The sequence below is a fragment of the Bactrocera oleae genome, chromosome 4 (assembly GCF_042242935.1).
Source record: "Bactrocera oleae isolate idBacOlea1 chromosome 4, idBacOlea1, whole genome shotgun sequence".
Taxonomy (NCBI): domain Eukaryota; kingdom Metazoa; phylum Arthropoda; class Insecta; order Diptera; family Tephritidae; genus Bactrocera; species Bactrocera oleae.
This window is the reverse complement of record NC_091538.1, coordinates 50,846,149-50,859,730: the sequence shown is the minus strand read 5'-3', so window position 1 is coordinate 50,859,730 and position 13,582 is coordinate 50,846,149. Positions and strand designations below refer to the sequence as shown.

The window sequence follows — 13,582 nt, the reverse complement described above, 5'->3', positions numbered from 1 at the left end:
GACCAGACGATATATTTATATATATATATATATAACTCCATATCTATCTCGATTAGTTTTAGGTGATACAAACAACCGTTAGGTGAACAAAACTATTATACTCTCTATTTTATATACACAATATGTATTACATTAACAACCGAATGGATAGCGACACGCCCACTTTTGAGTAAAGAAGAAGAAACCACTTTATGTATATACAAATTTTATTTCGATCTTCGTCTTATCCAAAGCTTCTCAAATGATGATCCGAGCTATTCTTAAGATACATTTATTATATTTGGTTATAGAACCATCGTAATTGACCGAAGACTTTATATATTATATGTTAACGGTACTCTGTTCAGAGCTTAAAATATTTCGGAAAACTAAATTAACGGTAGTTTAGAAAATGGTTTATTTTGTCTTTGTGAAATATTGGAGCTTATATTATTTCACGAAAAAATATAAAAATACAGATTAGTCGATAAATACATCGCCGAATATAAAAATAAAATAAAAGCCAAAAGTCTTTTCAGACACTTTCTTTTCTAAATGAAAGCGCATGAATTTTAAAAATTTAGAAATAAAAAATAATACAATAAAAATATTAAAGTTAATAAATTGAGCTTAGAAGAAGAAACCATTCAATAACTCCATTAAAAAACTTAAAAATTCCCAACAAATGTTCCCACAAATTGTTTGGGATGATGATTGTTGAACAAGAAAATCATATGAACTTCATTGAAGTATAAAAAATAATATATCCAATAAAATTATTTTTTAGAGGGTGTTAAAGAGAAAAATAAAAATTTTAGTCAACTTTGATTGTTACTTTTTTTAACTGGCAAGACAATTTTATGATTACTGTTTTAAGTTTAAACTTCACGTCTGAAATCTTTAATTACGAATAAATCCGAAAGGATGTTTCATATGAAGCAACCCTGGGACAACAGTTGTTCCAAGTAACGGCCAACACACTTTGACTCTACAGCAGCTCTAAAGTAAATTGAATCAACCAAAAATTTGGATATTTTCAAAATAAATAGATTTGTGCAATTGAGGGGGCACTTTACTGTCACTACCACCTGAGGGTGAGAGCATACGAATCAAGGAACTGCGCATGCGTCGATGTGAGCAAAACAAAAAATCTGGCAAAACAGAGAGTTGAGTTGAAAGCGTTGTTGAAGAAGTCTCAAATACAACTGATTTATTAGCTTTCAGCAATTTCAGAAATTTGGTGCTGTTTAGTTCAGCGTATTACCGTTTTTGGACAAGAAGCTTTAGCTACATATGAATTGGTTAAATAAAGAATAAATAAAGAGAAAATCACAAGTGCTTAATTTTTCAAAATTAATTAGAAATATTTTAGCTTAGAAACTATCAGTTTTAGAAACCAAGTGATATGAAAACAATTAAGGGAAGTTCTATGTTGAGCGATATTTTCGGTAGAAGGTCAACTGTACGCACTGGGGCCCACATATTCAGTACCTAGGGGCTTGAACAGTTTTGGTTCAATTTAGATAATCTTTGGTCACAAGGTGGCATACTTTTAACGTATTATTCACGCAAAGTTTTACGCCGATATAATCATTGTTGCTTGATTTACATACTAGAAAGATAAAAAATCAGATGGAATTTAAAATGATGTTATATGGGATATAGGCGTGGTTGTAGTCCGATTTCGCCCATTTTCTACTATAATATAGAAATATGAGAAGAATATTATGTACCGAATTTGGTTGGAATTGGTTAAGCATATCCCAAGATATGGGTTTTCACCTAAAAGTGGGCGGTGCTACGCCCACTATCTAATTTTGAACGTGCTTTCAATAAAATCATCTTATTCCATCCCAGATATAAAATTTAAGCTCTCTGGCTTGTTTAGTGCTTGATTTATCGCGCTTTTAGTAGTTTTTAACAGTACCGTTATATCGGGAGTGGGCGGGGTTGCCACCCGATTTCACCCGTTTTCACACCCTTTGTTGTTTGTTTTTTATTATAGCTTCAATGGTATAGGAGATATGCACATTAAACTTATTAGGGGGCGGGACCACGCCCACTTTAAAAAAAATTTAAACTGGCGATGCCCCTCCCTAATGTGATCCTGTATACCAAATAAGAGTCTTGTATCTTGTGGTGGAGCTTAGTTACAGCAATTTATTTGTTTTTGATTAATGGGGTTTTGTGGGCGTGGCAGTGGCATGGCCGATTCCGCCCATCTGCATTACCAACCGTCTTACGATACCAAGAAATATGTGTACCAAGTTTCATAAAGACATCTCAATTTTTACTCAAGTTACAGCTTGCACAGACGGACGGACGGACAGACAGTCACCCGGATTTCAACTCGTCTCTTCATCCTGATCATTTACATGTATATAACCCTGTATCTAACTCGATTAGTCTTAGGTGATACAAACAACCGTTAGGTGAACAAAACTATTATACTCTGTAGCAACAAGTTGCTAGAGTATAACAAGAAAAAACGTTAACTTCGGCTACACCGAAACTATAATACGCTAACAGGTGCATTCTTTATTGCATAAAAGGATATAAATTGCGATATTCTTAGCTCAATCTGAACAATTTTTTCCCTGTTCGGGGTCTAAAAAGATCCAAATTACAACCCTGCTGCTGACACCCGCTCATCCTATGTGCCTTGACTTCATATTAAACGGTATATCATTTATGTCATTTAAAATAACGGAGAGTACAGCGTGTTAAATAAATATTTGTTTATATTTATATTACGGTGGAGCGAATTTTTAAAACATTTTTGACAGATCTGTCAAAAGTTGCATTTTAGTTCAGAAATAGATTAATATTTATCGCTTTTCTTCTTTTTGTTTAAGCACTTAAATTAAATTATTATTGCGGTATTAAGTTGAGGTTAATGTTATATACAAATATAATATTTTTTACAACGTTTTTACAACTCTTTCACATCTTTTCTAAGGGCCACGATACATTTCTATTAAATTACATCAAGTTAAACATATAATATTGTCCTCATGTTATAGCTCCACCTTAATGTGCCTAAATATGTATACTACTTGTATTAAATCCTTTTTTCGCACCCCTTCATTCGTTTATGTCCACATACAAGTCATTTATGTTTTTTTTGAATTCTTCCCATGTATGTACATGTTTATATGTAGTTGCCAGTTCATAGATTATGAACTAATGACACAATAATGGTGTAAATTTCAGATTATCAAATTACAAGGGGCGAGAATGTAATCAGTATTGACGAAATGACCTCTTAGAGAAATTCGAATGTGTAAGTTGAGCGGCTGAAACCTTTTCATATCGTTTTTTCATAAAGCAATATTTAAACATACTCAACAGAAAAACGCTCTATTTCGAAATCGACTTAAAAACAACAACATATGTTTATACCGCAACTATCCTTTCACAATTATATCCGCAGCTTCTACAAGGACTACTAAAGTAGCTAGGAGAGTGTGCAAAAAATCAGATTCACATTAATTATTTTGGTTTGGGACTTTCAAACTCTCTGGTATGAAATTGTCAAACACAAAACTACTACTTTGCGTATTTCCAGAAAGACTATATTGTGAAATAAATCGCAATTGTTTCCAAAATTTTAGTCTATCTTTTGTAGACCCTCGTAGAGGCTTGAAGTATGCAGCAAGCCATGCGGTGCATAAGAACACAACAACCGGTTCTACGTAGATAGATAGGTTTAAATTTGAGGAATGCACTGCGACACAACACTTCGTTCAGCCAAATCAAATCAAAAAGGGTTAGTAAAACTCCTGGGTTAATCGTTGTATAGCTGACATTCATTCGATTGCAGGGCAATCAAGGAGTATGTGTTCTAGTGTCTCTTCTCTTTGGTCACAGAAGCGAAACAGATCCGTGGAGCAGTACCTTAATATATGTAGATGACACCTTAACATTTAGTGAACTGTATAGAATCACAGCACCTGCCTGCTTAATTTATTTCTGGGAAGAGCGATTAGTTTCTTGAACCATTTTCAATCGAACTTTCCCAGAAACACCTCGTCTGTCGAAGCCCAAGCACTTGTTACGAGTGATGTTTCCACTGGCCTTTTCCTCTTTCCGTAGGCTGCTCTCTCATAAAGTGTGGGGCCCCACAGCGAAGAACGGTTCCCTCCCTATCGGACTGGATGCCGCAGCTTCTTTCGCCAGGAAATTGACTAGATTATTTTCATTGATGGCTCTATACCCAGGGGTATATGTTGATAAAGTGTTATTTTCAGTGATAACCCTATTAATCATTTTTATGCACTCCAGTACCACTGTTGATTGAATATCAACGGACGAGATTGCCTGAAGTGCCGCTTGGCTATCACTGTGAATGACAATTCGTGCTTGGAAATCTACCTATTCAAATATTTGTGTTCGTAATAAAGCAGTCTTCCCAAAACACTACTGCAACATTATCAACGATTCCGTATCTGTGATGCCATTGGAAAAACAAATTTCAAACAAACTCATTGTTCAAATTTTTTTCAATGCTAAATATCGCCAGACAAAGACTTTGCGCCGTAAACAAACAATAAATTTATCGAGATAATCAAGTTCTCTGTGTACAGGAAACGTATGAATCTAGTGCGAGTTGTAATAAACGGATTATAGTTTTATATATATTTCTTTATATACATTTATATTTATATATTTTACGTATATTCAATATTCATAATAAAGCACTCTCCAGATACGAGTTATTTAACAGCAAAACTTTTTATATAAGTACATACTTGTATATACATACACTAGGGTGAGCCAAAATAAAGTTATTTGAATCTAGGTTTGTTTGTTAAATATGAAATTTTTTTATCAAGTAATACTCCATGGAGTCGATTTTGTTGGAAATCTTATGCTCTACAAGAATATTCACTGTAAAAAAAATTTATTCTAAAAAGTTCAAAAGTTATGGTATTAATGAAAACAGATTTTTTACCTGTTCTTTATATAGGAAACTTTAATGCTCTCCGACACCCTTAAAAATTACACTAAAATTCCTGTCTTTCAGGGATCCTGTTTTTCACTGTATATAGCTTCATTTTAACGCATAAATTCGATATTTGGCTCACCCTAATGTACACATGTATGTATATGTTTGCTTAATACAAAAACAACATAGCATTCACATAAAATAGCAATGCCACGCTGTGTGCATGGTCACCACACTTGCATATGTCCTCTTCATTAGAAGCCTGGAAAAACGTTATTTCGCCGACACAATTGCAAATGCCGAACTTATCCCATGAGGCAATTTTTCGCACTTCCGCCTTATTAAGAAACTCCTTAAAGCCAAAAAGGCCGCACAAAGCACCTGGAAAGTAAAAAAAAAAAATATGTAAAAGAATATTTATGCTTCAAGAATATAAATGACTCACTTTGTTCGATATACAAATCTCGACGAGCTTGCGAATATGACACGGCTAGGAGCCGATGTTCACGATAAACTTCCGAACAATGTTGCGTTGACAAAATTTCATAGACGATTTGTGGACCCAAATGCGGTGCACAGGTGTGATGCATCAGCACATAAAGAATTAAAATTCTATAAATTATTGAGGTTATGTAAAACTTTAAATATATTTATATCCAAATTAACCTACTGATGCATACGACGATAACCATATGTGGGCGCATTGGAGCTTATCACCTGAAGGCATTGCTTCTCAATTGCATCACAGTCATCTAAAGAGCTGATATGTAGCAGGCAATAATCTGGGGAAGAAATTTATTACTACCTCCTTCGAGTTTCTAATCGAAATAAATTCACCTGACAATGTTGAGCTTGGAAATCCAGTATTTTGTAACTTCCCATAAGTCCGCTTCAGCGTTATATATTCCAACTCGGTGTTAATTTGATCTTCAATCACAGCAGGCTTAATCAATCTCACATTTTTCTGCAACAGATTATCCAGTCGACCAATACCGTTCTTAACAATAAATCTGGCTCTAAATGTTGCGATACGTTTCAAAATATCCTCATATAGTTGACTCTCGAAACGTGTCGGCTGATAAAAACGCACCTTTTCTAAAACACACAAGAAAATTAAGTTGATTTTATTTGAAATGCAAGATTACCGGATTTTGAAAATAACATACGTTTAATTACAAACTCGGCAAAGATGAGGGAGAAATGTAAATTTTCATCCCAAACTGTGCTCTGTTCCATATTCGTGACTAGGTTCTTGACAATATTACCCAAACTCGAATTGTTTGCATCGGTCTCGGTAACAAAGAGTAGCATTCCTAAAGCAAACGAGGTGAAGATTATTGCTTTACTTTCCGAGCACAACATTTTCCAACGGCTTTTACAATTGTTTTGATTCGATATAACTGTTTAGAAAATTTCCAAACGCCAGCTAAAGCCATTGATGGCAAAGTACAACAAATGTACAACAGCATGACCACTTAGATCTTACTACACACATTCAGACAATAATTTGTCACTATTTATGCGATCCAAGTGCCATGCACTGAAAGAAAAACATTATAATGATTAAGTTTTGTTTTTTGGAAATATTTCAAGTAGGACACGGAAAGGGATTCACAGAGGCGAGTGGATGGCACTGTAATCAAATTTCTCTAACATTACCAAAAACAAAGTGAAAATAAGAGCAGTGTTCACTTTCTTTCCTATTGACAAATTGTTGACTAACAAAATTAAAAAACCAAGAGTTTCTATTAAAAACACTTCTACACTTTTGCAAGATACTAAATTTACGAAAGGAATTTCAAAACCGATTAGGTAGAAGTGGTCATTGTCAGTAATATCCGTTTAGGAAACCATAATTCCTGATTAAGGAAAAACACTCTATATACCGACGAAACTTTCTGAGCCCATTACAAATCTATGTAGTTGACTAATTTCAATGATATCTAGCATTTTCCATAAACTATTGGAACTAAGTGAGCGTCAGAATGCTTCAAACCTGGTCTAGATGAAGCGAGACAGTCTAGATTAAAGTACTAAACAAATATTCACCATCTTCCATTCAAAAAGTTAAAAAAAGTTTCTCTCAAAATGCGGGGTTTTTTTAATTTCTGACGCCTAAAGTTTTGATCTAAAGTCAATTGTCCATTATAAAATTATTCCATTTGGAAAAATATTAGTCTTATTCTAAATTTCATCCAAAAGTTTATTGTCACGACGCCAAATCGGACCTAGGTACCAGACTGGTAAACCAGACCAACATCGAAAACAAACAAGATAGATTATTTATTGAAGCTTCTACTACATTACATAGCCATAATTCACTCGTTTCTTCAACATTTAATGGAGGACTGGACTTGTAAAACAATACGGATTTTTATGTATCCATTTTCATGGAGAAATATTAAAAAATACGACAATGACAACAATTACTCTGGAGCGTCTTAGAAAAAAGTTGAATTGCGGTGCCCCTCCTACCTCGGTGCTGGATCATCTGAAATCAAAATTATATCGTTAGATAATCGAAATAGGAGGGTTTCACGATATTTCAATTTTTCACTTTACGGAAACACTTTGTAGGAAAAACGCGGTTTTCTGCAAAAATATTGATTAATTTGTTACTGTAATTTTTAATGCAAATAGACTGAGTCGAACTTCTGCTATGCACTTAAGGGTCTAACGCCTATATACGCCATTTTTTAGTAGTTGGGTAATGGGCGTGGCACCAAAGACTTGACCGATTCTGACCAATTTCCGTAAAAATTATTCCCATCATATCTTCTTATAAAAGATAAAAATTAACCAACATTTTTCATTTAACCAGAGTAAGTTTTTTTCAGTGTAGCCCATAAATCCAACCAAAGGTTCATCATTTTTCTTAATACAAATAAATTGATTGCAGATGCTTTCCAGCAAAACCAACAAACGGACATTTGTATTTATATTTAAAGGTATTGCCGTACATGCTGGTTCAAAATCTCCGCATACGATTTTACCTACATACTTGTATAGGTATACATATAGATATACAAACGTACAGAGCAATGAAATATGGTTAAAATTAAAACTTATTGTATCTAGCAACGCGACGGCATATGTATGTATGTATGTATACACGTAGTTCATATCTAAATATTTGTATATATGTATGTACATATACTTAGTTCAATAAAAATATACCATAAAATAATATGAATACATATAAATATAAATACAACTATTATATAGAAGAAATTATATGAGCATTGCTATATACATGCATTCATTACTATAATAAATGTATATATTATATTGTTGGGAGAAGTCACAATTTTCATAAAATCGATTTTTTTCTTAAATGTCTTAGAAACATTTTATTAACTAAATCCGACAAATACTTTTCGAGTTATTTGATAATTAGCAAATTAAAATAAGTGCAAAACTTAGCATGCATTGTTCTCAAAACTATATTTTTTAAACTGCTGACCACTGTAGCTTGAATACCGCTTGGTTGCTGTTCGAAAACATGAAAAACTAGTGCTTAATTGAAGAACTTTTTATACTCTCGCAACTTGTTGCTACAGAGTATAATAGTATTGTTCACCTAACGGTTGATTGTATCACCTAAAACTAATCGAGTTAGATATAAGGTTATATATATATATATAAATGATCAGGAGGAAGAGACGAGTTGAAATCCGGATGACTGTCTGTCCGTCCGTCCGTCTGTGCAAGCTGTAACTAAAGTAAAAAATTTAGATATCTTTATGAAACTTGGTACACATGTTTCTTGGTACCGTAAGACGGTTGATATTGCAGATGGACGTAATCGGACCACTGTCACGCCCACAAAACGCCATTAATCAAAAACAAATAAATTGCCATAACTAAGCTCCACCACAAGATACAAGACTCTTATTTGGTATACAGAATCACATTAGAGAGGGGCATAAGTTTAATGTGCATATCTCCTATACCACTGAAGCTATAATAACAAAATTCACTGGAAACAAATGTTTTTAGCATCTCTATGTGTGAGGGTGTGAAAATGGGTCAAATCGGGTGACAACCCCGCCCCCCGAACCAAAACTGTTCAAGTCCCTAGGTACTGAATATGTGGACCCCAGTGCCTATAGTTGACCTTCTACCGAAAATATCGGTCAACATAGAACAAGGCGACAAGATCCACAAAGAAATTTAAAACGAGCCCTTCCTTACTTGTTTAATTTCGATTTTTTATAAGAAATTAACTGTTGTTGTCTGGAAAAAATTTTCTGAGGCCGCCATTTGTCCGATTGATTTAGATGAAGTTCCAAAGATTAAAGACTGACCGCGAAGCACATAAGCATCATAATTTCTCGTATAGGAATATAATTATATAAGAGCATTCCTGGAATCGCCAACTATCTTCTGTTGTTGTTTTTGTAAAATACACACACACAAAAAAAATGTCCGAAATAATTTTGAAGAATGCTGCCAACTCTTTGCGATAATAATTCGTGTTCTTTCCGGTTTCGTAAATCCGATAATCCTGAGAACGACCACTTCTCTGCTCGATATGTTAGGGTAACACGAAAGTTATCCAGTTAAAGTCAATGCAAGAACGCTATCCATATGCTAAGGGTCATAAAACATCTAATTATTGTATACCACTTGCTTTTCGTTTCGTCACTTTTCACTCCAAGAATAAATAACATATATTGTAGCACTTTTAGTGTCACTTTTGGTTTTGTATGCTTATATTATTAGAGGGTTACATGGGTGCAAGCGAGAAAAAAACGGCATATTTTCAATAAATTGTTTTTACATATAATATATAACTGACCACAAGCGCGCAATTTTTGAACGCTATATCTTCAAAACTGTTGCTCAGAGCAACTTGAGAATTTAGGAATAATTTCAATAAGGTTTGAAAAATATTAACAACTAATACAACTTTCTTATAGCCACACTGCTCTCATGGTAGCTTAAAAATAGAATGACAATAAGAATTGGTTAGTTGGTATCTGTATGTTCGCTCGTTTAAGATTAACACACGCGGCGTTAAGCAAAGGATTATTCGATTCAATTTGCTAGAGTACAAAAGTTCGAGCAGATAGATTCAGTAATTAATCAATTTGGGCGGCACAGAACTTCAAGATGCTCGTCCTTCAAAAAAATCGGTTAAAGTTTTTATTAAAAATATAATATATATATATATAATAGCATTTCAACATAGCGAGAAAAGGAAAAAAATGTCTTTAAAATTTTTTTTAATAAACCACTATTTTTTCAGTTTTCAATATACTTATGTGTAAAAATTTATTTAATTTCACTTAAAAATATTTAGAATAAATAAAAGTACTTAAATTTCGCCTTAAATCAAGAAAAGCATAGCGTTGACAAACTGCACCAACAAAACGACGTGCTTGTGGTCCGTACAATGGCAGTTGCTCGGTATATCGCTAATTAAATGTGATTTTATGCAACCACAAGTGGCAGCACTTTCCCAGTGTATAATTTTTGTCAATTCCTCGACGTTTAGAAACTCCGCAAAACCAAAAAGGCCGCAAATCGCACCTGTGAAAAAAAATGTGTATAAGTATTACAGTGCGCAACAGTTAAAAGCACCGCTTTATTTTTTCATAAAGTTAGTAAGACATCTTGCAAAATATTTGTTTATTTACACGCAAAATTGTTAAAAATATTTTTTATAAAAAAAAATATAATTTTTTAATATTAATTTATCTGGCAACACAAATTCAATCAAAATATTTTGTATTAACTTTTTTCAAATTCGAATACAAAAAACGGTAAATGAAGTAACTTTAATATATTTAAAATTTGGCAACATCAAAATTACAAATTATTAAATATATTTTTTATGTTTTGTTTTACTTCTTAATGTAAATTCTTATTATCGTTAATGAAATAACCTCAAAAAAATGTTAGGTGGTATAACTTATATTTTTATTTAATTTAAAGGAGTTTAAAAAAAAACAGAGAAACCATTTTGGATGAGAACTGGGAGGTAAAATATTTCACAAAAATATTTCGTGCTAAAAATATAATCTATATACATATGGATATTTCTATATATTATCAATTTATTTCTGATCGAAGGTAGTTAGTGTTAAAACAGCTTTTTAAAATTTTCAAAAAAATTTTGAAAAGAAATAAACGGGTTTTTAGTTTAATTTAATGTTAACAAATTTTAACATTAGTTTGTTCCACCAAAATACTATTAACGTTTTTTTACATTGTGTAGGCATAGTGCTGCAAAACCACACTTATTTTACATAGGATGAACAAAAAAAAATTTTTTTGAGACAGGGCTTACTCTGTTCTATATACAACTCCTGCCATTCTTTGCTGTCAAGCGCGGCGATTAACTGATGTTCACGATACACCTGTGAGCAATGCTCGGTGGCCAAAATTTCGAAGGACAGTCGGGTACCATAAAAGCGTCCACAGTTATGGTGCATAAGAAAAAATAACTGTAAAGCTCTATAATAAAAAATAAAAAATGTTTATAGAAAAATTAAAGCGCATTATATATGTAGGTATGTTTGCAAACGATATTATTATGTATAAATTTATTAACAGTAATTTTCGGTTTACTTACTGATGTGTACGCCGAAAACCATATGTGGGTGTATTGATTTTAATCACGGGCAGACAAGTGCGTCGCAATCGCTCACATAGTTCCAGATCTTGTGAATGCATCAAACACAGGCCTTTTCGAAAAAAAATAACAGAATAAAGTTAAATATACACATATTTATTATTTCTTAATATGGAAAAATATGTTTGATACTCTTTTATTTAATTCAATTATATTATTTGCCTCAAATAACCTCATTTTGGTTCGATCTATAGTACTTATGTTTTAATTTATAACCTCAACACTTTAAGCTCATCTTACAATCCGTTAGTTTCTATACCACCATACGTAATTATACTCGACAATTCAAGTAACCAATGAAATTTTTTTTTTAATTTAAGATATATTTACAAACTCCAATAAGTCTTAAGAAAATACATTTGAAACTCGGTTCTGCTTTTGAATACATTATTTTTTCAAACATACCTGCGAATGTATCATTCGGAAACCCCGTTCCGAGAAGCGATGAATAATTTTGCGCCAATGTTTTGAATTCCAAGTTTTTATCAATTTGATTCCGTCTTAACGTGAAACCCGTTATCATTAGATTGTGTTGGAAGACAGCTTGTAAATTGTGCGTACCAAAGCTCTGAATCACTTTCAAACGTATGAAGCTAATTTTTTCCAGAATTTCCAAATATAAACTGCCAATCGCTGTGTCCAATACTGAAGACTTTTGTTGTTGCACTTTTTCTGTGCGAAATCGGAAACAAACTTTGTTCATTAAAGATGTTATTTAACAATATTGTTGAATTTTGAAATTTAATAATTAGGTATTATTATTATTTTTTAATTACGTTCAATAGTTTGTCGATGTTTTTCATATATATATATTTTTTTTTTGTTTTTTGTTAATTTATTCTTTTCATTCCACTTTATTATATTTTTTTTAAAATAGTGTTTCTCCTTTTTTAGCATTTCCACTTACGTTTTACCAAAAACTCAATGAACAACAAAGCCGAATCGACGTTCTCATTCCAATCGCCGTCTTTTTCAATATTGTTTAGCAGATTTTTGACGATTTCCGATAAATGTAGCGGCATTGTTGTTGTAGGACTTCCTGGCCACATTTCCGAAATGGCGGCTGTCTTTACAAACAAGTACGCTAATATACTAGCAATTACAGTTAAACCTTTCTCCGCGCACAACATTTCAGTATGAATTTCTATAACGTTTAAAACTCAATTACTTAATTGCGCTCGTTGTTGACGATGGCTTCTAACAGAGATTTCGAAATCAAAGTGCAGTATCAGCTTCCATTTGTCAACACGCTAAACACTTGTGGCCTTAGTATTTTCAAGAGTATATGTATATATAACGGAAGGCGGCAGCTGCGCATTTGTGTTTTGGTTGAACATTTGTGTGAAAATATAATTATTTATCTATACTTAGCTCTGTAAATACATAAAAATATGTTTTCAAATGGACGCTGTAAATTGTTATTGTAGAACAGTAGTTCAGTATTTCACAGTATATAATATCTCAACGAATATATGTATGTATGTAAATAAATATGCTAATATTGCAAAAACTAATTTTGAAAATTTGAAAAATAACTGTAAGAGCTTCTAGTTCGAACTGAGAAAAAAAGCGGAACAGACCCGACTTTTTAGCTGGATAAGACAGTCAATACTTCAGAATTCCGCAAACTCATTTCGGAAATATTTTCTATCGCTACAGCAACAACAAAGTTAATACCTAGAAAGAAATGCCCAAATATCCCACAATATGAGAAGTCTATATTTACCTATTCTTTCAAATTATCATTTTCCAAAAATAGAGGTCAATACCATCACCATAAGTCAACATCCACACTTTTTGTATTGCTATTACCAATTTGTTCCAAAATTATCTAGTACTTAAATAATTAATTAAAAAGCAATTTAATAAAAAGAAATTTATTTCTTATTTACTTAAAACATATTGGATATATTAAATTAAATAATAAATATGTATATAAAATTAATTTATAATCTTTGAAAATAGGCGCCACATACAATAATAAACAACGCAATCAACTCTGGCTTGTTTGCGTA

At 32.6% G+C, this 13,582-nt stretch overlaps 2 protein-coding genes across 4 annotated transcripts; both read right to left on the bottom strand.

The window, feature by feature from the left end:
* Positions 1-4,633: 4,633 nt before the first annotated feature.
* On the bottom strand, positions 4,634-6,338 carry LOC106619626 (uncharacterized). 2 transcript variants are annotated; one of them, XR_004979668.2, is made up of 6 exons: positions 6,094-6,338; positions 5,765-6,022; positions 5,598-5,709; positions 5,373-5,539; positions 4,934-5,308; positions 4,634-4,869 (listed from the first exon to the last, which is right to left on the bottom strand). XR_004979668.2 is itself a non-coding variant. In XM_014237811.3 (5 exons), the coding sequence occupies exons 1-5, from the start codon at positions 6,287-6,289 to the stop codon at positions 5,097-5,099; spliced, it is 945 nt and encodes a 314-aa protein (XP_014093286.3). In that variant the 5' UTR covers positions 6,290-6,338; the 3' UTR covers positions 4,634-5,096. The 2 variants fall into 2 exon arrangements, 1 of the variants encoding a protein (XP_014093286.3); XM_014237811.3 differs by having other exon boundaries at positions 4,634-5,308.
* Positions 6,339-10,172: 3,834 nt separating this feature from the next.
* On the bottom strand, positions 10,173-12,922 carry LOC106619625 (uncharacterized). 2 transcript variants are annotated; one of them, XM_036378139.2, is made up of 5 exons: positions 12,475-12,922; positions 11,973-12,260; positions 11,508-11,619; positions 11,223-11,389; positions 10,173-10,462 (listed from the first exon to the last, which is right to left on the bottom strand). In XM_036378139.2, the coding sequence occupies exons 1-5, from the start codon at positions 12,695-12,697 to the stop codon at positions 10,260-10,262; spliced, it is 993 nt and encodes a 330-aa protein (XP_036234032.2). In that variant the 5' UTR covers positions 12,698-12,922; the 3' UTR covers positions 10,173-10,259. The 2 variants fall into 2 exon arrangements, with proteins under 2 accessions (XP_036234032.2, XP_014093285.3); XM_014237810.3 differs by having other exon boundaries at positions 10,174-10,462; positions 11,973-12,239; positions 12,475-12,919.
* Between the last annotated feature and the right edge of the window lie 660 nt (positions 12,923-13,582).